The following is a 23,634-nucleotide window of genomic DNA, read 5'->3' as shown; positions in this document are numbered from 1 at the left end:
ACTGATAACAAAACGCACAATTCCACTGTAAATCATATTTCTGATTTACTGGTGCATATCATTATCTATCTATCTATCTATCTATCTATCTATCTATCTATCTATCTATCTATCTATCTATCTATCTATCTATCTATCTATCTATCTATCTATCTATCCATCTATCTATCTATCTATCTATCTATCTATCGGTCGGTCGGTCGGTCTGTCTGTCTATCTGTCTTTCTGTCTGTCTTGTTCGCATTGTTTTCTGTATACAGCATAAGTATTACAGCCTACTGTTTCCATGTTTCCATAAGTTTCAATGTCCCATTTTGTTGTAAACAATAAGTAGACAGAAACAGATATCTTTCACACAGACACACACACACACACACACACACACACACACACACACATATATATATATATATATATATATATATATATATATATATATATACATACTGTATTAGGATATATTAGGGCTGGGTATTGGGTCTTAAAAGTGTACTGTGATATATTGTGGTACAACAAAGGCGTATTGTGATACATATTGCAATATATTGGGCAATATTTTGTAAAAAAAATAAAATAAATAAAATCTATGGCATATACAGTATATTAAAATGACTGAAAAAAACAGAGGGAAATTATTAAAATAGACAAATTCTATTTATTCTTTTTCAGAACCCACACATCATGGAGTACACTACAAACATTCTTTAAAAAAAAAAAAAAAGCAGGAAACACTTTTATTCATTTAAAGCATGCTCTTGACTGTGTTGATACGTCCCCAGCAGTTGGGAATATTCTTTCAGATGGTACTGATTTGGCAGTAATACAGATAGCACCTTGCGCACAAGTTCCAGCACAGGTGACAGTGCTCTTCAACTGCGAATGAAACAGATCTGTGACTTTACTCACGTTGGTGAAAAAATAGGACAAAAATCAAGGAGAAATCTATTGTAATTTACTAAATACAATGCCAGATACGGTCGCTTCTGTATGTTTTTCCCCTTCATATTACGAACATTACTTAGCACATAACAGCATAAAACAACATAAAATCAAACAAAACAAAACTTGAAATCTCAAAATTCCGATTTGAATTTCACACAACATGAGATTCTACTGCTCGTTAAAATGGTTGCTCCGATATTATTGCACTTCTCTGGAACACATTCAAGAGCCTACTGCGGACAAATTGAATAGGAGAGTTTTCTTTTTCTACTGTTTGCCCTCCTCAACAAACTTCCTATCCTGTTCGCATGCATCTCCTCCACACGCTCACTCTCTCTCTCTCTCTCTCTCTCTCTCTCTCTCTCTCTCTCTCTCTCTCACACACACTCACTCATTCGCTTGACCAATCCCTCACTCTCCATTCACACCATACACGCAACACTGCTATAACATTTAATGTGGTGTGTTTGAAGAGCTTGGAATGATTTACTGTATATGTAAATTCATCAGACGACAAAAATCATGACACAAAAGCCACTCCAGAGCGGATTGATACAAAAAAGGAAATACTACGAAAATAAGGCGTTTCAAAACCGATACGTGATGTATTGGAAAATGAATGTCGTATTACAATATGCAATATTGCGTCACTTCGTATTGCAATAAATCAATATTATTGTGCAGCATATATATACATATATATATAAATACAGAGAAGTTGTTTGATACAGTTTTAGGTATACTTAAACATATTTTATAAATAATAATCTTATTTATGGTCGGCGTAGCAACTGGGGGGGAGGCGCAAAATGTTTTTTCTTTCCTGGGGGACGGGGCTTTGCAAAATATAATTGAGAAGCACTGAGTTAAGAGAATAATTCCATTTTAATTACAGGTGGAAACTGTGCTAGCTGTAGAAAACTGACTTATTTGCATTACTGTATAATAAAATGTTATTGCAGTGAAAATTTAAAACTATTTTTTAAGGTTTACTTTCAACCTGATTTCCAGATTCAGAGCCAAAAGCAGGGTAAGCTGTGAAAAGATTTTTTTTTTGGCGTTTTTTTTTTTTTTTTTTAAGTCTAAACAGGCATACATGGCCTTTGATAGGCACATGTTTCAGGATTTTAGAGAAATTTAGGGGTGCGTTATAATTTAAGCAATAGCTGTTACGGACACTTTTGGCCGTTTTGCCTGTTTCTACGATTGGCCAAAAAAGGCCGCTGTTCCCAATAAAGGGTTAACAAGCGTAACAACAAAAAAAAACAAAATCTTACAAAATGCACACAATAGCCACACATGGTCAAAAATGGCTGCGAACAGGCCTAAATGCTATTTGGGGTTAAATGTACTTTGTTTTATCTCAAATGAACGCACAATAAATAGGATAAGAGCAGTCCAACATTCAGAAGACGTGGGCACTCGGACCAGGACAATGCCCAGGAGCGCCTCTTACATGCTCGAGTAAGAAAGAACTACGGCAGCATTCAAGACGAGCCCGAACCAGCGAGTCCGCCAGACGCTTTGTAGACCACGTCAGCTCAGAATTTTACATCGGGGATCGTCAAGTTCCACCTCTGCCCCGAGCATCGCTGCATCACCAACTTGTGGAAGGGCTTTTCTGGAGCGGGCACCACCTCCAAGCAGCGCCCCGTGGCCACGTTTTTGATTGCGCTGCCCTGCGTAAGGAAGGAAGCTGGCTTCGACTCAAACGGTACCCTCTGAAATTTGACGTCACCGCAAGAGAATGTTACCTGATTAAAAGTCCACTTGGTCTGCTTGAGGTTGGTCACCGTGTTGCACTGGACGAGCTGCGGTAAAGTGTTGGGGGGAATGTCCACGAGGCAGCGCGTGTCTTCTCTGCTGTTGCCCAGCACGCCGATGAACACCTGACCCTCTTTGGTAATGCGTGTCAACTATGGAGATGACGTGAGACACAGAAGAAATGCTGGGTGTTTTCCCAGAGTGGCTGTGTATTAACTCCCCATCCATGATTTTGAATTTTTCAAAAGAAGTTGTAAAAATGAATTCAACAGATTAACCTTGGATCAATAAGGATGGCGGCACAAAACGTTCCTGGAGTGAACGAGATTATGTTTGCCGTTATTTTACAGCGCTGGTCAAGGATGTCATTGATCAATGTCATTCAGCAAATTATGATATTACAATTGATTTTGCGCGAAATGCAAAATATTTGCTGAACTGATGCAGCCAATCAGATGTACTGTATATAAAGTTTAGTTTTATCTGTGATTTCTTATGCAAGGAAGCGCTGCAAATGTAACTTGTACATTGATCATTTATACATCGGAAATGTAAAAACAAAAGTGTTGTAAAAGATTTATTTGTTTATTTTATTTTCTCTTGGGTCCCTCACGTAATCCCTTTTTTTAGTGCATGTGCATGGGCAGCCATGTTATATTTTGAAGCAAAGTTGATTGATTTTTAGATATTGTTAAGTCCGGTTTCAGGTTTGCCTGACTGCATTCCTGCTTTGATTTCAATCTTCATCCATCCGTCCGTCCATCTATCTATCTATGTTTACTAATTGTTGGATTTAAACGCCCTGCTCAAACATGACCGTTGTGGACGTTCAATTAAGTTGCCCCCTGTCATCCAATCAGCCGTGAGTCCACCCTCAACACTAACCGCTTTGATAGGGAAAAGTTTGTGTCCCCTTTTTCTTGTGTGCTCTCTTTTCTCATGTGCTCCTTTTGTTTTCTTGCGTGCTCCTTTTTTTCTTCTGTGCTCTTTTTTTCTTCCGTGCTATTTTTTTCTTGTGTGCTTCTCTCGTAATGTGTTTTTGTTTTTGTTTGCGTTCTTGGTAATTTTGTGGGGTTTTTATTTGTAGCAATTACCTTTTTGGTTTGCTTAGTTTTTTGTTTTTGTCATTTGCACTTCAGAGCAAGTGTCCTGTTATTTTTGCTATATGAAATTCATTTTTTTTACCTCAATATTTTCATTACAGTTAACCGCCATAGATGTGAACTATTTAAACTGGGCTGGCAACGAATGAGTTAAAAGTGCTTAAACTTTTTTTTTTTTTTTAATTACTCCTGTAGTGCTGGTAATGTTGTGTTGTCCCTATGAGGAAGTGCTACCTGAGGAGCCAAGCCATGGCAATGGAACAAGATAGGAGTGTGGTCTACCACTTCACCCTGGTCCAAACACAGGTCAGGAGCTTTGAAGTTATACATCTGAAATGACAAAAAGAATCTATCTTTCATCGCCCAAAAATCAACAACACTTACAGACTGACTTCTAATTCTCTATGTTTATTGAAAGAGGCATTCATGCCCCAAAAATGAATTAATTCATCCCCCAATGCCAGTTTGTTGAAAACACAACATTTGGTAGACATAACGTCTCAAGAAAGTCCATCATTTAAAGTCCATCATTCACGTTTAATCTGAGCATTTTGGGCATTTCAAATGTTTCTTACAAGGCAGTCTTCTGTCCAATTGCTACCGAAATGGAACCAAACATTTTAGTTGGATGGAGATAACCGAACTGAGATGTGTGGACTCACTATGCCGTAGACAACTGTGTTTTGATGCGTCTTCATTTGAGGGTAAACGTTATCCAGGTACCACTTGAAGTTCTTGCACTGAAGTCTTTTCCTGAGTTCCACCCTATCAGTGATGTTTCCATAGTCGATGCCGTGACCCTGGAACAGTTATCACATCAGGTTAGCTTTTCACAACTATAACGACCAATTTCTAAACAACTTGATCCTAAATTTGAAGCACATATGGGAGACAGCTGAAGAAATTGTGAGACAAAGAGCTGGAAATGTTTGGACCCTTTTTTACGCCAACCAAAATGTGAGAGATTCAGGGCTTTGTTGTGAAACATGTTATACTCAAGCCAAATATTACGAACTTTGTCTACAGTAGCGTATTTAGGTTTGATTGAATGTGTGTGTGTTACCTCCATTGGAATGTTCCAGGCCATGTAGAAATCGGACTTGTATTCGTCAAACCAAACCTCGGCTACGCGAAGGCCGTTCCGCCGCATGATATCCGACAGGGAGTTTTCCAAGTAAGGTTTCTTGAAGCGTGTAATATGAGCCACACGGGAGCACGGTAGCATCTCCATGCTGCCACCGCACAGCCACACCTGCAAGGGGGCGTCGTCGGGCAAACTATTACAAAAAAATTGGCCGACTAGGATAGATTTTCTGCTCGCCACTATGTAGCTAGCATGCAAAGTCGCCACGAGCTAGCTCGACTCGCTTGCTCGACTCGCTTGCTCGTTTGCCATGGGCTTTTTACATTTTCACTTCATGTTTTGTTAGTGAAGTTTGACAAGGAGCACTGAAAGATTTTGTGGACTTCTATGGTAGCGTTTGTGCTCGCTGGTAGCGAGCTAGCTTTTGAATAGCCAATAGCTAGCAAGACTGGCTTGCTAGTGTGTTTGCTTTTCACATTTTCTGTCCGTTTCGTTTGTGAAGTTTGACAAACTAGTTTTTCTAGCCACTTGGTAACTAGCTTATGAAGTAGCCACTAGCTAGCTAGACTGGCTTGCTAGTTGCCATATGCTGTTCATATTTTCAGTCCACTTTGTGATGTTTGACAGAGACCACTGAACCAAAGAATACTATGTTGCTTAACACTAAGTAGCTAGGTTCTGTGCTAGTTCTTAACTAGCAAGACTGTCTTACCATGCTATATATTTTTTTTTAATAACCGCTAGATTTTGAAGTGTCTATAAGCCACCAAGACTGAGTTGCTAGCTGCTACATGGTCCTTAATTTTTTTTTTTTTATTCCATCTTGTTATTTTTGACAAGAAGTTGCTCTGAGCAAAAGTCACCTACTATATTCTTGCTGGACACTGAGTAGCTGGCGCCTAACTAGCTAGACTGGCTTACATGCTCGTTTATGTTTGACAAGATGGTGCACAGAGACTACATTACCTTCTAGTACTACCTGGTTACCAGATATCTGCTGCTGTGCTGAATAAGTATCCCTCAAGTTATTATTATTACTTTTTTTGAGGGGCGGGGTTCTGAAATTATATCTACCCGGATTCCTAATTCCACGTTCTCTCCACCGTAGACTTCCATGCCAGGATCAAACAGGCCCAACTCGCCAAAGTAGACCCGGTGGACCACAAAAGAGCAGCCAATCATGGCGGGACTTCTGTCATGTGAACAAAAAATAGATTTGTTTTCAAAGACATTTATATGACATTTCTCTCATACTTCAAACATAACACCTCTTGGTGCAACCACAAATACAAGTTGTGTCTTGGGTTAAATTAGGTCAATAGTAATGTTACCAGTTTTCTTCCAGATACGCCTAACACAAATTGCTTACAAACATGTAAAGGTGTATTGTTGGTTACATGTTATGACCCTGGCCCACCTGATGGGGACAGTATCATCTTTCAGGGCCTTCCATTCTGCACCAGGGTTGATGTATTTACACCACAGCTGCCAGTCGTAACCGTGAGCCGGCTGCCCATAAGACACCAGCTCAAAAGTGTCGTACTTGATGTTGTCAATAGCTGGCAAGATGATCCTAGTGCGGTCCTCCTTGATCCGGGCCAGAGTCGGCTCGGCCCTTTGTAATGAGCACAGCCTGGTTAGTAACAACTAACTCTTAAATGTAATATTGGCATGATAAGATTATGCCTAGTATCCGTTTTTCAGATGACATTTGAGACACTGTTTATATGTTTATATGTTTATATAAACAACTATATGAAGGATGGCACAAAAAAGTCATTTGAAGGCCTCACCAGAAGGGGGTGAACTCCACGTGCGCATCAAAGAATCCTGTCACCTCAGCGGTGGCCGCTTCCCAGCCCACAATCCTGGCCCGAATGAGACCCTCCCTCTTATTGGTCCTGACGATCTTGACCAGACCGGGGTAGCGCTTATTCACGTACTCCTCCAGAGGTCCTTTCAACTGCTCTGCAACATAACAGCAAAACAGCAGCAAATTCATTTACTTGGCCAGGAGAAGAACCCAGTGCTTATTCACTACAAGACACTGGCGCAGATATATATTTTGTGCATTACCTCCACCAAGGCCAGAGTGATTGTTATCTGCTGATTTGTGAAGCAGAAGAATATATAATCGTTGCGATCAAAATCTGATAGAAATGTTTGTTCGCCTAGATCATTTAAAGAGTAACTAAAAAGGTAAGTAGCTTGTCGTCACAAATTGGATCTGATGAAGTGTAATTGCAGCCAAGGATGTCAACTTTAAAAGAAGACAGACTGGGCTGTCCGGTTGACAATGAAAGCATGCCAAAGCTGTTGTGAGCGCGCCTTCAAGGCGAGGCCAGCTTCAAACAACCGTCAAAAGGCTTCTTTTTCTGAATGTCACTTGACATCCACACGTTATAACCAGAGTTAGCATGTCATTTGCATGTAGCTCCATGATCACTGTCCCTAGACATCAACTGCCACTCGATGTTCTGTCCTGAAGGCCTGTCCTCTCCTATATGCAACATGTTGCTTCTCTTCCTCATCACCCTCTCTATAGCTCTTTTGGCATGAACTTTCCCATACCCTGCTATCTTGGCTATCCTATACCCCTCACAAGGTATAGGATTCATTGGCTCACTTCCCCTGTCTTGATCTGTTCCTTGTCATCTTGTCCTAATCTGTCCTGTGTCCACCCACCCTGTCCTGTCCTACTAGCTAATCATTCCATCCTTCCTCCACTCTTGTAGTACCACCTGTAACACTATTACTGTCATGTACAGTCAAATGCTTTTCTACGCACTGTATCCATTCCCGTCACGGCTTGTCATCCTTTCCCATCCAGTTCTGGCCTGCCCTGTGACCTTGTGTCCCATACTCTTCTGTCCAGTCCTATGTGCTATCCTTTTGTACCTTTTCCACAGGGTGCAGGACTCACTAACCCTATTCTGTGCTCTCCTGACCTACTGCATGTTGTTCTGTCATGTTTGATACTAATTGAACCCCTTTTTCACCCAGTGTTGCACTGCTTGTTTCACTACAGCATCCTTCTGTCCTGTCCTGTACCTTCCAATCATGTGGATACTCGTCGGATCTCTTCCTGACAGCTTGTAGCATTTCTCGCCTCATCAGCGCTGTCCTGTCCTTTCCATCGCGGCCTGTTCTGTGACCACCATCCTGTCTTGTGTCACCCTGGCCTGTCCCATTTGCTTCTTGTTTGGTTCCTTTCCCAGATGATGTATGATATTGTATGATGAGTATACGCATGTATGTGGGGGGTGGCACAAGCATTTGTTTTTCCCAATCTCTCTTTTGAACAGTTTTTGCCAGCCTCTGATTTAAAAATGATAGGTACGTTTGTGACAAACAGTTAAAAGTTATTTGACTTCACAGTCACTTGACTTCACCTCTGACAGAAACTGTAACTACAATGTGGCCCGCGATAAAACTGAGTTTGACACCCCTGGATTAAATGTCACATTTAGTTAACGGGGAAGCGTTTGGTTTTCCATACCGTCGTCGCTGTAGTCATCAACCAGGATGATTTCCTTAAGCAGGTGGGCCGGCGTGTGATTGACAGCTGAGTGGATGGAGCGCAGTATGACGGACAGGGCCTCGTTGACGAAAATGAAGATGAGGGCGATCTGGGGAAGATCTGTTGGGTATGTGTACTCTTTGCATCTACACACAAAGCACACACGCAAGCACAGAGACACAAAAGCACAGATGTCGTTATCACTACAAAGGACCACAGGCATATAAAGTCACGCACCTCAGTATGAATTTGGTAGCATTTGGGAACGAATGCACCTCACAATAGTAGCAAGACATTAGCATTTTGAGCCAAAGTCCAAGATGGGGTTTTTTTATGACTGATTAGGTTTTAGATATATTTTTATGAGTGTGTTGACAATCACCTTGGTTTTAGCCTTGCATCAACAGGAACAATGACAAACATTGTTTTGTGAGTTGCACAGCTTTTTCTTTCAAATGATTTAGAGAAGATCACATTGCATAGACCTCACATTAACAGCAAAATAGTTGCATTTTAAGCTAAGAATAATATTGTGTGAGCTTTAGTAGTAATACAAGTCCATTTTGAACAATGGGGTACTTTTTTCATTGATATTTTAGGACTATGCTTTTCAAGACCACAGCTTTTAAACCAGTGGTTCTCAACCTTTTTTTTAGTGATGTACCCCCTATGAAGTATGTTTTTAGCCAAGTACCTCTTAATCAGTGCAAATAATTTGGGGGTTAGAGAAAAGAAAAGACTTAAACATGCCATCGGTGTTTGATTTATTAAACTTTAGAACCTCTCAAAACTAATTTGTATTAGTTCACAAAAACAATCTACATAAGGTGTCCTGTTTTGAACCAAAGAAGGGATCTGTTATCGAAAAGAAATAACTTAATTCTTGGTAAATATTAGTCCACAAAAAAAAATGAACATAAAGTGTCGGACCTGTTCTCAAAAAGAAATAATTCTAAATAAATATTTGCCCACATGAAAAATATTAAATATTAAAAAATATTAAATATAAAGTGTCTTCTTTTGGGATTGTAAAAAAAAAACATTTACTTAATTATTAATAAATATTTGTTCACAAAAAATATTCTACATAAAGTGGCAGACCTGTTCTCAAAAAGAAATAATTATGAATAAATATTTGTTCACCAAAAATATTCAACTTAATGTGTCCTCTTTTGGAATTACAGTAGAAATCTATTCGCAGAATAAATTGTTATTTTGACAGGTAACAAGAGGTGGCACATGACAAGTTGGGTTGAACCATTCTAGTATGGGGAAGAATCTGGCTTTTTTTTTAAATAATGAAATTGAATAGTCGACTGAATATAACATTTCTTTTATGAACTTATATTTTCCCGAAACATTGAATTAATTCAACAATTATATTAAAGGGATTTTTGCATTTTTATTTTCTTTAAAACCTCAAGTACCCCCCTGGAGTTACTTCAAGTACCCCCCAGGGGTACCTGTACCCATGTTTGAGAACCGCTGCTTTAGACTACAGTAGCAGGATGTTAGCATTTTTGAGCTAGTACTTACATAGCATAGCATAATAGTTCATTGTACCTCAGAGCAGAAAACTAGATGCCTTTTGAGTTTGGCTTTGTTTTGTTTTCTTTTGTTTTTCAGGTGACAATGTAGATGATCACATAGCATACACTGACTGAGCTAACAATGATGTAACATGACTGTAGTTAAGTAGTAATTAGGGATGATGTTAACATTTTGAGCTAAAATTGGCATCGCTGCATAGCTAATATTGATGAACAGCCTTCAAACAAATACGCATTTCTTCCAACCGCCAATCTGCACTCACTTGCTGGGTCTGAAGTCCGGTATGTTTCGGTCCAGGGAGATCTTGTCACTCATGACGGGATCATAGCCGTACTTGAACTTCAGGATTTCGGCTTTGCCGTTGTCTTCTGGGGACAGTGTGAAGGGAATGCCATCCGAGCCGGGAGCGTCGAAGCCCTCTACCAGGCCCAGTGATTTGGAAAGACCTGAATATGACACAACCATCATTCAGATCCGGAAATCAGCTGGTGATTTGACTCAGTACATTATGTTAAGGTTTTGATCTAACGACAAGTGTTAAAAACTACTGTACACATACTGAGAGTTAACGCTACCAAGAAATGGATTCCCAGATATCACTATAGCTGTGATTAAAATGAGAACAAATTCTTCAACACAATTCTCTGAGTCAAAATAACTAACCCAACCTTGGGAAGTGTCGTCAGGATTGATTGAGTCTTACCACTCAGGTGTTTGAACACAATGTCCTCCAGGTAGCGGACCCTCTCCTTCAGAGTGTCCAGTATGCTCTCGCTTGTCTTCTCTGACCCCGTCGTTGTCTCCGTCGCTGTCTCCGTCGCTGTCTCCGTCGTTGTCTCCGTCGCTGTCTCCGTCGCTGTCTCCGGTTCAATCGGCTTCTCGGTCATCCGGGGGGCATCTGGAACCGGATCGCCTGAAACTGAAGCATCTGAACCCGGAGCATCCAAAACAGGGAACAGATGTCCAATTTGGCAACATTTGGTGTTGTTGGCCACAATGATTATTCCCACCAGCCCCAGAAAGTTGGCCAAAAGTAGGAGCTTCCATTTTCTTCCTTTGAGAACCATGGCGAAAAGGTGGAACGGGCAAAGCGAAGCAGTGCTATATATTACCCAGGAGGGTCACCTGGTTCACGCCCAAGTCATTACCATGTAATTAGCAGACAGGTTTCTTTGTCAAAATGTCAACAGCGAGCTGTCGCCACACCTCATGCATGAGAAATGTGGATCCAAAAAGTATTCACAGCATTTCACTCTTTGCACACATGATTTAACAAGTAATTGGAAGACAATTATTCCCCCCCCTTAAAATTATACTCAAAACTCGATTCAATGTGAAAAAAACGTTGATAAAAAACATCAAAGCTTTGTTTTTTCACAAAGGTATTTAAAATAAATATAAAAAAAACACAGCCTTTGATCATAAGCACTAATTACAGCCTGAGGCCTTTTTGAATATGATTTTTTTTTTTTTTTCATCTTTCCGACACCCATCAAGCCCCATCGGGTTGTTTGGTTAGGGAGTGTTGGTGCACAGCCATTTTCAGACCATTCAAAGGCTGGACTGTGGAGGACATTCAAGAAGGAACCTCTTGGTTGGAAGGTAAGCCTTCACTCCAGTCTGAGGTCTTGACCACTCCAGAACAGGTTTTTATCCAAAAGGTGTTTATAAGTATGACAAAACAATGACATTTTTCCCCCACAAAATGCTCCAGCTGGGCCTTGTGTCTTTTACAAAGTTTTTCTTAACCCACTAGAAAAAAATTCAACTTTATGATGCAGAGGGAGTGTCTGACAGAAATCTCATATGCCCTAATGTTTTTCCCCCTCAAAACAATTCTTTTGATCTCTCCCTACAGTTGTTATATTTTTAAACATTACCTAATTTAAAGTGTTGACAATAGCTAGCAAAGAAATCAATCCACACTGTTTAATCCCTTAACTTTGTGAGAAGTCATAAAACTTTTCATTTTGTAAGCCACGTGGCGTTTTGTCTCTTCAAGAATGAAGGTTTGGATGTTTTTTAATACAGTATGTTGTTTTTCTGTCACAATGCGGAATATAGTTGGAATGGCCATGTTAACATGAGTACAGCGAAGGATGCGTTTCGGAGAATTTACATTTTTTTTTTGGTTTGGAAAAAAGTGCAGTTTTTTTTCATTCCTGTGTGATACCGCTGACCAAAGCGTTGTTTTGTTGAAATAGGTTGTGACATTAGATGCAGGGTGTACCCTGTATCGCCCACTAAAATTCTCTTTGTTAAAACAAAAACCCAAAAATTGTTACACATAATTATTGCGAAACCGGTTACTTTGTAACGATCAAGGTCTCCCTCCCACCCCCAACAGACGCCCTCTCCATCTACAATTGAGCGAACCTTATACAACCAGGAAGTATGGTGCACTATAAATACAAGTTTGTGGTTGACCTTGTCAATCATCGTTGCCATTTTTCCAACAGAAAAAATCGACATCTCAAGTCGACGTTATATAACATTTGACTTGCGGTAGACCATCAAAACAGGACCTTCCACTGATAAGGAACTAATTGCGATCTGTGATGTCATGCGTCAACAGCTCAGCTCTCTGTGTATCCTTTTTACATATGATAGACAAAAAGAAATATTTCTCATTACGTGCATGAAATGAGCTTGGTTTAGTTGTGCAATAAAAATGTTTTTTGACCTCTGCAATTCAGAAAACACAAAATTTAGGAGCATGGGTTTCTTAGGTTTGAGTACCTGGAATTAATGTGCTGCAGATGAATCTGACAGTTACCAAATAACTAAAACTAAATAATGTAAATGCTTTAGCTACCTGCAGACCCTCTACCAAAGATTCCTGGACTACTGAAATATAACTACCCTCCAAGCAGGTCATTTTTGGTTCATCCAATTAAAAGATTCCAATCGGGTATGTTCAGTGCTGCAGACACTGTCCCAAAGATTTCTGGACCTCGGAAAACTACTACTGACGACGTGCCTTCCTTTGGGCCTGATAAACTAATACAGAACTGAACTTAGTCATAGTCAATCCTACTGTCCAAATTCAGAATAGACCAATTGTCAAAAATACACGTTTAATTCATTCATTTTAAACCTTGACTCAGTCCAAAAAATATTTTTATTACAAATATGCAGTAAGTTATCAGGAGGCATTAGCAAATAAATAAAAAGACATCATAAAGTAATAACAGAAAAAAAGTGCTTGTCAAACAGTATATTAAGCCAACAGCTTGTCGTTTTTCACATGAAGCCATCCAATCGCCGCAGCCTCCTGGCACGGACTTCATCATTGGTTAGGCGGAAGCCGTAGGGAGGTGTGTCCGCAAACTGTGCCGGACCCCCTCTGTAGCGCCCTGACAAACATGTTAGCATAAAGCAATGTTATCATCAAAGACTTACCTGTACACGTGAGCTTTTGTGCTCGAAGCTATGAAGCTCGATTTGCTAGCAACAGTAGGTGCTATATGCTAGTCACTTAGCGCTTGCATTTGAATCTATTTTATTTGTAATAGAAAATAAGGTGTTCTGCGTAACAATGTAGCTTTGGGTGTCAACCCTCAGTGCTAAGTCATCATCTAGTGTTAACTTCTAATTATGTGAAATGTCACTGTCGTCATGGTCATAATATAGCATTATAGTTCTCCGCATGCCCACCTGTGTCATAGAGACTGTTTCTAATGGCAGCCGCTATCTGCTCCCCCTCTGTCATTTCGTTGCTGTACAGCGATGGCCCATCGTCTGCCTGGTACTGGCTGCCTCTGGATTGTCTGCCGCTGAAGTCTAAACACGCATATAAAGTCATTGGCAAAAGGTCATTAAAAAAAAAAAAAAAGATGAGAACGTGGCAAGCGTTTTACCTGAGGATCTGTAATATGTTCTGGATGAAAAAGTGTTGGAAAACATCAACCCTGTTGAAGTCAGAAATATGTTTTATTATGCCATGCTAATGTTAATAAAGCACTTGTTTGAAAGTTTGTTAAAAATTATACTAACTTCCATTAGCCTGCCTGGGTTTGCTTTAACATTCCGGTGTTAAGAAGTATGTAAAGAGTTTAATTCTCTCTGATTGTACACATCAGGTTTATATGGCATCTGCTCACCTGCACACCACTTCATCATTTTCTTCAGAGGTCCGGCAGTGTAGAGCAAGCCCACCAAAATACCCGCAAGGTGACCAATCAAAGAAGTCCTGTTGAGGAGTGGAAAGAAAGATTAATTCCGCCCCCTGCTGGTCTTTTGACTCGGACTCGGACTCACCCAGGTGCCGTGATGTGGATGAGGATCAGCTCCACCCAGCTGGCATAGCGGTTGGACACAGGGAAGCCCATCACATAGGTTAAGCCGCCGGGATGGTAGTGGTTGTTCAGGACCTTCAGTGCAAAAATCACCCCTGGGACAAATCAAAATAAATATTCATCATCAAAAAAGTCAAAATAAATAAATAAATAAAAAAAACTTTATTTCATATTCTGTAATTTGTCATCTGTATCAAATTTAGCTAATTTTTAGGTTAAATTACTGAATATTTAAATTGTATTTTTATGTCAAATGCAGCCAAGTGTTTAGATTGTGACATTAACATTGTTACTTTAATTCGCTTAAATGTGTCTAATGGATCAAACATTTTTAGTTTGCCTTGTCAGAAATATTTGCAGATTGTTGCAAATGTTTTTAATAAGTTTAGGTTGTGTTGCTACTAATTGCAACTGTTTTAATAAGTTTAGAGTGTGTTGCTGCTAATTGCTGCTTGAACTTGATAACTGTGGATTGCTACATACAGCTACAGTACTTAAATTTGTCAGTTGCTTGAACTGCATTTTGGGTGTGTTGCTACTCATCGCTACTTTTTCTTTATCGTTTGTGTAGAGGTCCAACCTGAGAATCCAACGGCGCAGGCGGCGCTGTACGACAGATCGTCGGTCAGCTGGGTGAGCGCCGCCTCCATCGCCAAGTAGAGCGCGCCAGTGAGCAGCGAGAAGACGACCAGCACGTAGGTGAACCAAGCACCGCCCAGACGGCGCTCCAGACGGATTCCCTTCATGAGAAATGATACCATGTTGAAGTAGAGGTGCATGTCGTCCGCGTGGTGGATCGGAGACAGGAGGAGGCGGCGCCATTCGCCCAACCAGAATGCTCGTTGGACGCTCACGCACGCCTGCAGGAGAGAACCAGAATATCACACGTGAGCATGACACAATTCCCGTTTTTGTTTGACTTTAAAGAAAAAAACCTTTATTTTTGTTTATTTTTGAAGTTAAAGATGTCGTGCAGCATTTTGGGCCATCTGTTTGTGTCGTTTGTGTTGTTGAAATGTGCCCTATTAATCTAATTTTGGATCGGATCAACTTGCCTTCATCAGTGGAGCTGCTGGGAAGAGGAAGAAGTACGCGTTGAGGCCCAGCACGACCAGGGTGACAGGTGGGATATTGTCCAAGCCCACCTGGTAAAGCTGGGAGGCCAGCAGCAGCAGGCCCAGATGAGAGCTTCTATGGCGGCCCCGCATCCTCAAAAGTCACCTCTATCTGCTGAAAAAGCTACCTGTGACTGATACAATGTAAATTCGGTATATTGGGTTAAAAATATACTGTATATATATATATTCAAGTAAATGTAATGCGGTCAGGGACTATTCGGAGAAGGTAATGGGACGGTCTTGTAATTATTTCCAAATGTTTTGGCTTTTTTGTTTTTGTCCAGCATTTCTACTTTATGGTTTTGAGTATTGGCAGCTCGGTGCAAGAGTGGTGGAAGAGGTCACGGGTTCACCTCCGAACCTGGCTTACTTATGTGGAGTTTGCATGCTTGCCTCATGTCTGTGCGGGATTTCTCAGAGTACTTCGGTTTCACAGTCTGAAAACGTGCATGGTTGGAATTTTGAACACTAATTATCCTTAGGTGTGTGTTCGTGGGTGTGAAAGTTTGCTTGTCTTTGCCCTGTGATTGGCTGGTGAACAGTTCAGCATGTACCCTGCCCTCAGCATGTCTGCAACCCTTGTGAGGATAAGCGGTTAAGATAATGACTGGATGGATGCAATTTTGTCAAATACGTTTGTGCTCAATTCCAATATTTGTTTGTATTTTACTCTGTTTTTCCTCCACACAGTCATTATTTTCTTATTTAAATATGAGTTTTTCAAATCTATTTTCGTCCACTGGTTTTGTCATTTGACAAGTATGTATTTAGGCCAATTTTTTATTAGGTTTTCAAACTACTTTTTTTTTTTAAATTAAAATGCATAAATAAATAAAGTTTTGCCAAATATTGCCACTTCAGTCGATTTTCTTGTTTAAGTATTATCCACTTTTTTAATGTACGTGAAGTAATATTTGTATCCAACTCCCATTAATGAAGTTTAAACTGTTTCCATTGGCTCATGACTAGGCAAACGTTCCTAACAGTGAGAACTTCATAGTTAGCACTCTGTTGCATCACCTTTTGATGTAATAACATTCATATAAATGTTTTGGTAACGCTTTCCTTCCGTTTTCAACTGGGTACAATGTACAATTTGTTGTTCTGATAGTCGTAATGTAGTTTAACTTATTTACGTTTTACGCAACAACATTGAATTGAAAGTTCTAAAGACCGAAATACAAACAATAAAACTTTCGAGGGTTTCTCAAAAAATACTCTACTGGTGTCATTTGTTCTTCCGCTACCGTAATATTGAAAATGGACTTACTTACACTTTAGTGTGGTTTCTTCGTGGTCTTATGCTTAAGTTAATTCTAACAAGGTTGTGTTAGAAATGACGCTGCTTCGAAACGTGTGCCGACGAATCCAGGAAGTACGCGTCATGTTTTGTTCGGGAAATCTTCCAAATAGGAAATATATTTTTAATAATACCTTTTAATTTCTGAACGAGCTTGCCTGTTGCTGTCAGTCGATGACCTAAAAAATATACTTTTGCTAAAATGATAAAAATGATTTGCTCGGGTTGTTGTTGAACGTGTACTTCCGTATGCGGTTCTAACGTCACTTCCTTGTTAGAGTTTGGCGCGATTTATTATCGTTCTTCTTTTTTCAAATAGGATAATTATAACACTACTGATTTTCTAACGAGGCGTTTATGACTTTTCTTTTAACAAGCTAAAAATGAACTTTTGCTGAATGATAAACGTCTGTCTCTTTGAAACTGATTTTCCGCCGTTTCTCTGACGTCACGTCCTTGTTGTTGTTGTTGTTGTTCCTTGGCGCTACATTTGATTTTTGTGTTTATTTGTTGTTAAAATAGACTAGCGGTGACTGGAGAAATGTCTTGTGTGTTTCTGAAGAAGCTAGCTTTATGTCATGTGTGTGGTTCAATATTAGCTCAGTTGCTACACGTACTGGCAAAGCCAACTAATTGGTTGCCCATGACCAAAAAAATGTTATGCTTCTCTTTTATAAATTCGGGAATGAAATTGCGTTAATACGCAAGATGAAGGTCTGTGAAGGTTCTTGCCTTTATCTCATATTTTCTACTTTATTCTCAGAATTCAGACCGACTGAATTCTTATAACACTTAATCAGACTCCATCCATCCATTTTCTAGAGCCGCTTATCCTCACAAGGGTCGCATGCTTGCTGGTGCCTATCCCAGCTGACTCCTAGCAGTGGGCGGGAGATTCTTAATTAGAATTATAACTTTATTCTCTGAGACATCTTTATCTGTGAGAAGAAAAAAAAAAGAAAATTCTGACATCAGAATTGGGTACTCGAAGAATGAACTGAGAATTCTGAGAATATTTATACGGAAGAGGATTTGGGTAAGCAAAGAAAAAAAGTTGGCAGGATTATTACTTTCATCTCATAATTTTGATTTTTCAGAATTCAGACTTCAAAATCAGGCTTAATCCTCTACTGTATGTTAAAATGTACAAAACAGAATATATCTTGCCTGACAAGGAGATATAGCACCCCTAAACCTTTTACCATACACCCTAGATTTTTCCTGCATTTAGGCATGTATCATTGAAACAGGTGAACATTTCTTTGTTTTATTTCAAAATATTTATTGCAAAAAAAAAAAACAGTCATTAATCAAAACTCACATTTTTACTTATTTAGGGAGACACTGCCTACTAAAAGATGTCAACGAAGACTCATAAATTGACTCATAAATGTCATATTTGTATATTTTTGTCTAGGCAGAGGGGAAGTCTCATCAGCTCGCGGACCTTTCTACCAATTCGTGTGTGGTCATGTGACATTAACGGCGACTAAGCACATCACTGAGTTGGCCGCTGATGTCGTCAGTAAGTTGAATGTGGGCTATGTGAGCAAATTTTCCCACGAGACTTTGCTGCCTTGCTGTGACTCAAACCCGGGCGACACGTTTTAAGAAGAACTGAAAATAGGAAAACATGAAGTATCTATTTCCTAGCTTCATCCCTATTTTTAATCACGAGCATTAGCTGTAGTAGCGTTGATGCTAGTGCTGGTCCACCAGTAATTGAGACCACAAAATTAGGTCTACTGTACTGTTGTTCTGAAAAGTTCAAGCGTGTAGTAATAGTCTGCATTTTTCCATATTATTGATTCAATGTTATTCTTCATGGAAGTGGCAGCTAAAATGATTAGTGAGTTTGGATTTGCTCATTGTGTCAAAGACAAACAAATAATATTTTTAGGTTGTGCTCTTATTTTCTTCATATTTTTAGGTTGTGCAATTCAAATGCAATTTTGGGTCACTTGTTACATATGTTGCTTTAGTGTGTTCATTTGTTGTATGCCAATATTTTTAAATTACATTGTTGCATATCATACTTTAATTTGTTAGCGTGTCTATGTTAAGGAAATGTTGTTATATATTTTGCTTTAACGTGTTTAAGGATCAAATGTGGGGCAGTGCGGTGATGGAAGTGTTTCCTCCTATGTTATTTATGACCGCTGGACACTTCCTGCCTCCTTATAAGGAAACAGGACATTTCCTGCATCCTTATAAGGTAACATGGTCATGTATATATACATTTCAGCTTCCTCTTCTGCTCCAATTTGAGGTGGACATCCATCAGATGGTGAGTGGAGCGGGTTATATATTAGATCATAACAACAATGTTGTCACACTATAACTTTTAACTAGAGAATGCAATTTGTCTTGAAATGCCATTTGAATGGCAAAGTTCTGAAATAAAGTTCAAGGCAAATTACTGAATTATTGCAATGTAGAATGTTAAACTTAAAGTTGAAATGGAGGTTGCAGATACTGTAGTTAAAATATTAAATTATGGAATTTTACTGTATGAAATTCAAAACTTGGGAAATGAGCAGAATATTTTTTAAGTTGAAAGAGTTTTAATGTAGGAGGATCAATGTGTGAAAAATAACTTAATTTGAGATTTTTGTAAATACTCTATGTAAAAATGTCTTGAATATAATCAAATTACAAGGAAAAAATTAGGAAATTATGTCCTGAATACTATCAGCGTTCTGATTAAGCAGAATATTTTGAAGTTGGAAAGGTTTGAATTAGAAATCGATGGATGGATGACAATGTTTTGTTTTTGTTTTTTGCGGAATCTTACCATGGAAATTAAGTTGGAAATGTGTAAATATAGTATGAGCTATATATACTATTTTTTTTAAAAATCCAAAATCAGGTTAATTTTGACCCAATTGTTTTTAGAGTGCTGTTTTCACAAAATAATTTGATTACATGGACTGACGCGATTGCGTTGTTGTGGCGTGGCTCAGATCCTAGGATGTGCGTGACCAGGTGTCTGCGCTGCGTGGGCGTGGCTCTGATTGTCCTGGCGACATTGTGTGCCGTGTCTAACTTCCTGCTGCTGCTGCCGGAGCTGAAGGTTGGCTTCCTGTTGGAGGGTCATGTGACCAGGGAGGCCTCCTGGGCCACGGGACTGTGGAGCTCCGGACTCCTGGTGAGACCGCACGACAGAGCCCTCAGCTTCATCATGTTGGATTTGTGTGACTGACTTGTGTCTTGTGATGTTTTGGCGCGTCTGAGATTCTTGTGGCTCTTAAAAAAACGGTTTGAATTACATATTGTTTTTTAGGGTTAGGGCTAATTCTGTCCATATTTTGGTAGTACTGTTACATATCGATACTTTAATTTGTTCATTTGTCTGGTAGTGTTGGTACATACTGTGGCTGTAATGTTTTCTTTAACTGCATGTTATTTATTGAAGCTTTAAATTGTTCCTTCAAATGCCAGATTTAGTACATATTTGCACTTTCTTTGGTAGTGCTGTTACATATTGATACTTTAATTTGTTCGTACATACTGTATTGTTATTTGAGTTTGTTCACGAGTCAAATGAGGCAAATATGTTTAGGTTGACTAATTACATCATTAGAGATGTCTGTCAAACGAAACCTAAACATATTGCGGCTCAAAGCTTTAATTTCTTTGTCAGGTCTATTACAGCCAGTCCCTTTACTTAATGCTATTGTCAAAAGCAGCTGAAAAGTTAACTGTTCTCTGTTACGTCTTGTATCACTCGCAGTGATTTTGTGTTTGTTCTGTTTTCAGGTTCTTCTCGGCGCTCGAGCGTTCCTGCAGAGCAGCCACACCCCAGGATGTTGCACGTTCAGGACACAGGTAACACTGCATGGCCAGTAGAAAATTATTCATTAGTTATAGTAGTATCTCAGACGTAGTACAAGTTGAAAAAGATTATGGTGTATTCTTAGTAGTAATAGTTTAAGAGAAATGTTAGTGTAATAATAGTTTACTATTAATAGTACTATGTTGCAAAAGTCTAAAGTAGCGATAGTGCACTGCATTACTAATAGTAGTAGTTTATTGCATGTGGTATTAGTAATACGTACTAGCTTGTTAGAAGTATTAGTTGCTTGTATAATGGTAGTGTGCTGTTTGAAACAATAATAATACATTTCTAATTGCACATGTATGTACACTACTTGTTTACTGAGAATTAGTAATTTCCTGTTGTATGTGTTGTGTGCAGATGTTACGCCAGGCGCTCTACTCCTGTGCGTGTCTGCTGTCTTCTGCTTTCTGTTGCCTGGTTAGCTTCACAGGACTAGTCCAAGGTCCTCTTTGTCTCTACAACACTACAAGTGGACCAACCTGGGGCGTACCGCTTAAACCTACTCCTGACAGGTGACAAACATGCGTGTACAAACTCAAACACACATGTGCGCACACACACACACGCAGACAAACAAACACACATGCATGAAGCTTTGCTATAACTATTATTTGTACTATTACTTCAAACCTATAAAAGATATGATTGCAGTCTTTATCAAATGGGGGTATGAGTGAGTGAAGGTGGCAGGTATGTGATTTCAACAATATTTGAAATATATTGATTTCAGCAATATCACTTTAAATTTTTCATTTAAATCTGTGGCAAGAACAGTTTTGTTTTTCAAAATGTCAAATTAAGTGATTATTAATTGGAACATTTAAATTGTATTATTGTGAATTTTTTACAGATAAGTATTGTCATTAGTGACACAATTTTTCGGTAGATGAGCAAGAAATAAAAGAGATGATTTTACTCAATCAATCTTCTGGAGTTTCTGAAAAAGTATACCTTAGAGACACTATTACAAATAAAGTTCCAAAATTGAATAAATCAGATTTGAATTGTACATCACTGTTTTCAGTCTTTTTTTTTTCATTCAAAAATAGTTTACGCTGGTCAGAGTGTTAATGGCTGAAAAAAAATGTTTCACAGTGGATACATACTTGAAAAAAGATCCACTTCCTAGTGCATCTCAGTGGCGTTTGCGAAGGTTTTCCTTCTTCGTTTTCCGTTGCTGAAAAACATGACTGCCTCCATCGGAGTGGCTCTCTCTATGTAGTATAATTAGCAATTACAAGAGCTATGATTATACAATTAGAAAATTGTTGATGAGATAAAACGCGTTTTTTGTATGCTATTGAAATTTATAGAGGGTTATTAAAACAAATAACTATTACACACTGGGGTTTTAAAACCATTTAGAACACCAGTTGAACAACTGTCTGACTTGTAACCATTTTTTTCCACAACTAGTACCTGGCCTGCTAGTTTGAATTTACATTATTTTGCTACAGTAGAAATTAGTCCCAACAAATAGGAACTACAAGTAGATACACCGCACCACATGCCTGCTGGATACTACCTGTGAGACAAATGAGTGTTTTTAACGTTCAGTGTAACTTAGTTTTCCTGTTAGTATGATAAAGTTGTCCAAGTGCGTAAAAATACACAGGAGTAAAAGGTTGTACGTAGTTGAACAAACGTTACTAATGCTGCTACTACGACTTACAAACTATTCCATAACTTCACTATAGGGACGCCGGGTACCTATACAATAGAAGTCTGTGGTCGGGCGTATGCTTGGAGCCCAGGGGTGTGGTCGAGTGGAATGTTGTACTATTCAGCATACTAGGGGGCGCCAGTGGCCTGCAAGCGCTTCTCTGCGCCGCCAACGTCATCAACACGTTGCTGGGAGTCGTCTTGGGACGTGGTGCGGGCGACAAAAAGGTTAAACCCAAACTGATGTTGACATTACTCATATATGTTTTTTTTAATGTATTTATTGTACTTTAATTAACGTTATATAAGGACTAAAACAGTGCATTTTTCTTCGTTAATTAATTTGATTCACTTTAATTATGAATAATACAGTTAAACAATGTGGATACATCATTGTTTTGTTGAAACAAACTTATTACCAAAACAGAACATTCATGTGTGTTCGTGCATTTGTGTCTCAGGTGGGCCACGTTTCAGTGTGACATCAAGATGACGTCATCAGGGTGACACCCCATAAGATTTGTTAACCGATGCACTTTATAACCGATGAAGCTAAATTCAGAGCACAAAACATGGTCAATAAGCTTAACGATGTCCAATGAAATTGTTCTTTTTGCACTTAACTCATTAATTCACGTTGATAAAATTTTAAAAATTTAAAAAGTGACATGACTGATTCAGTGTTGACATGAATGCAAGTCACATTGTTATTTTTGTCACAGAATTATTTATCTGTTGTTAGTAGTTGCTGATAAACCTGTTCATTTATTTTTCTTGTCAGTTCTCTGACAAAAAACACTCTTTTAAATGAAGTATTTTTTAACTGATTTGTTTATTTTTTATGTAAATCTCCTTATTATTTGCATATACATTTTTATTTTAAATGAAACTTTATTTTGGACTTTTCACAGAACAACACGTCTTCAACGTAAAAAATCAAATGCCGTTTTTGTGCGTGCCAGTACAATTTTCCGCCAGCAGATGATGCTATTTTCAACTCCGTGTGACCTCAGGAAGCAGAAGTTAATGTACAGTACTGTACTTGAAACAAATGTTATCTCCAATTAAATTTTGGTGTCCACTCAATTGTTCCAATAAATACCATATGAATGCAGAGTATTTTTTTTTTAATTTCAAAACATGTACAAACAGCTGGAAAACAAAAAGTGTATCATGTTTTATATATATATATATATATATATATATATATATATATATATATATATATATATATATATATATATATATATATATATATATATATATATATATATATATATATATATATATATATAGTGTATTTTATGTGTGCCGTGTATTATTTATATGTTTATGTATGCTGTATGTTTATTTGTTAGTGCTATGTTATATGTGTGTGTTTGTGGGTGGGGGTTGCAGTAAATTAAACATGAGGTTGAAGTGTGTGATAAATGTTTGTGTGTGGAATAGGA

The 23,634-nt window shown here is 38.7% G+C and overlaps 4 protein-coding genes and 1 long non-coding RNA gene across 18 annotated transcripts in view; 2 read left to right on the top strand and 3 right to left on the bottom strand.

Moving 5' to 3' along the window:
• Positions 1-641: 641 nt before the first annotated feature.
• Positions 642-11,262, bottom strand: LOC148416009 (polypeptide N-acetylgalactosaminyltransferase 17-like). The gene is made up of 11 exons (XM_088427085.1): positions 10,668-11,262; positions 10,227-10,410; positions 8,393-8,559; positions 6,687-6,861; positions 6,311-6,508; positions 5,968-6,085; positions 4,873-5,061; positions 4,472-4,609; positions 4,044-4,139; positions 2,697-2,858; positions 642-2,621 (listed from the first exon to the last, which is right to left on the bottom strand). Exons 1-11 carry the CDS (start codon positions 11,029-11,031, stop codon positions 2,484-2,486), a joined length of 1,929 nt encoding a protein of 642 aa, XP_088283211.1. The 5' UTR covers positions 11,032-11,262; the 3' UTR covers positions 642-2,483.
• On the top strand, positions 10,079-16,240 carry LOC148416008 (uncharacterized). Of its 6 annotated transcripts, none has more exons than XR_015867172.1 (5): positions 10,079-10,452; positions 11,462-11,566; positions 14,096-14,957; positions 15,034-15,149; positions 15,327-16,240. It is a non-coding gene; the product is annotated as an uncharacterized LOC148416008 (long non-coding RNA). The 6 variants fall into 6 exon arrangements; XR_015867176.1 differs by lacking the exon at positions 10,079-10,452 and having other exon boundaries at positions 11,419-11,566; positions 14,096-14,302; positions 14,834-14,957; XR_015867173.1 differs by lacking the exon at positions 10,079-10,452 and adding an exon at positions 13,692-13,778 and having other exon boundaries at positions 11,419-11,566.
• On the bottom strand, positions 13,068-16,959 carry rhbdd1 (rhomboid domain containing 1). Of its 8 annotated transcripts, none has more exons than XM_088427089.1 (8): positions 16,815-16,959; positions 15,318-15,492; positions 14,843-15,122; positions 14,225-14,357; positions 14,068-14,156; positions 13,825-13,875; positions 13,622-13,747; positions 13,068-13,320 (listed from the first exon to the last, which is right to left on the bottom strand). In XM_088427089.1, exons 2-8 carry the CDS (start codon positions 15,468-15,470, stop codon positions 13,208-13,210), a joined length of 945 nt encoding a protein of 314 aa, XP_088283215.1. In that variant the 5' UTR covers positions 15,471-15,492; positions 16,815-16,959; the 3' UTR covers positions 13,068-13,207. The 8 variants fall into 8 exon arrangements, with proteins under 8 accessions (XP_088283215.1, XP_088283213.1, XP_088283219.1 ...); XM_088427087.1 differs by having other exon boundaries at positions 15,318-15,511; positions 16,815-16,951; XM_088427093.1 differs by having other exon boundaries at positions 15,318-15,489; positions 16,815-16,933.
• Positions 16,960-18,049: 1,090 nt separating this feature from the next.
• Positions 18,050-23,274, top strand: LOC148416006 (transmembrane 4 L6 family member 1). Of its 2 annotated transcripts, XM_088427637.1 has the most exons (7): positions 18,050-18,205; positions 18,926-18,967; positions 19,644-19,828; positions 20,440-20,508; positions 20,879-21,033; positions 22,219-22,411; positions 22,645-23,274. In XM_088427637.1, exons 3-7 carry the CDS (start codon positions 19,652-19,654, stop codon positions 22,663-22,665), a joined length of 615 nt encoding a protein of 204 aa, XP_088283763.1. In that variant the 5' UTR covers positions 18,050-18,205; positions 18,926-18,967; positions 19,644-19,651; the 3' UTR covers positions 22,666-23,274. The 2 variants fall into 2 exon arrangements, with proteins under 2 accessions (XP_088283763.1, XP_088283765.1); XM_088427639.1 differs by lacking the exon at positions 18,926-18,967.
• A 212-nt stretch (positions 23,275-23,486) lies between these two features.
• Positions 23,487-23,634, bottom strand: part of ppp1r14ab (protein phosphatase 1, regulatory (inhibitor) subunit 14Ab) — a 5,799-nt gene continuing 5,651 nt past the window's right edge. The window contains exon 4 of the mRNA XM_088427675.1: positions 23,487-23,634. This exon is cut by the window's right edge and continues 523 nt beyond it. The gene's annotated coding sequence lies outside the window, so the exon portion shown is untranslated.

The sequence above is a fragment of the Hippichthys cyanospilos genome, chromosome 11, assembly GCF_059441005.1.
Source record: "Hippichthys cyanospilos isolate Australia breed blue-spotted pipefish chromosome 11, RoL_Hcya_1.0, whole genome shotgun sequence".
Lineage (NCBI taxonomy): Eukaryota > Metazoa > Chordata > Actinopteri > Syngnathiformes > Syngnathidae > Hippichthys > Hippichthys cyanospilos.
Note: the sequence above shows the minus strand (reverse complement) of the source record. Positions and strands in the feature narration are given on the sequence as shown.

Bases quoted from the DNA above. Each gene is read 5' to 3' on its own strand.
- LOC148416006 (XM_088427639.1), top strand. From the start codon at position 19,652: ATGTGCGTGACCAGGTGTCTGCGCTGCGTGGGCGTGGCTCTGATTGTC. The intron at 20,509-20,878 runs GTAACACTGCAT...TGTTGTGTGCAG, and splicing joins GTTGCACGTTCAGGACACAG to ATGTTACGCCAGGCGCTCTA. The intron at 22,412-22,644 runs GTTAAACCCAAA...TTTGTGTCTCAG, and splicing joins GTGGTGCGGGCGACAAAAAG to GTGGGCCACGTTTCAGTGTG.
- rhbdd1 (XM_088427089.1), bottom strand. From the start codon at position 15,470: ATGCGGGGCCGCCATAGAAGCTCTCATCTGGGCCTGCTGCTGCTGGCC. The intron at 13,876-14,067 runs GTGAGCAGATGC...TGACTTCAACAG, and splicing joins AATGATGAAGTGGTGTGCAG to GGTTGATGTTTTCCAACACT. The intron at 13,748-13,824 runs GTAAAACGCTTG...ATGCGTGTTTAG, and splicing joins AACATATTACAGATCCTCAG to ACTTCAGCGGCAGACAATCC.
- LOC148416009 (XM_088427085.1), bottom strand. From the start codon at position 11,031: ATGGTTCTCAAAGGAAGAAAATGGAAGCTCCTACTTTTGGCCAACTTT. The intron at 5,062-5,967 runs GTAGATATAATT...GCCCCCTTGCAG, and splicing joins ACGTGGAATTAGGAATCCGG to GTGTGGCTGTGCGGTGGCAG. The intron at 4,140-4,471 runs GTGAGTCCACAC...TTGTCATTTCAG, and splicing joins ACACAGTTGTCTACGGCATA to ATGTATAACTTCAAAGCTCC.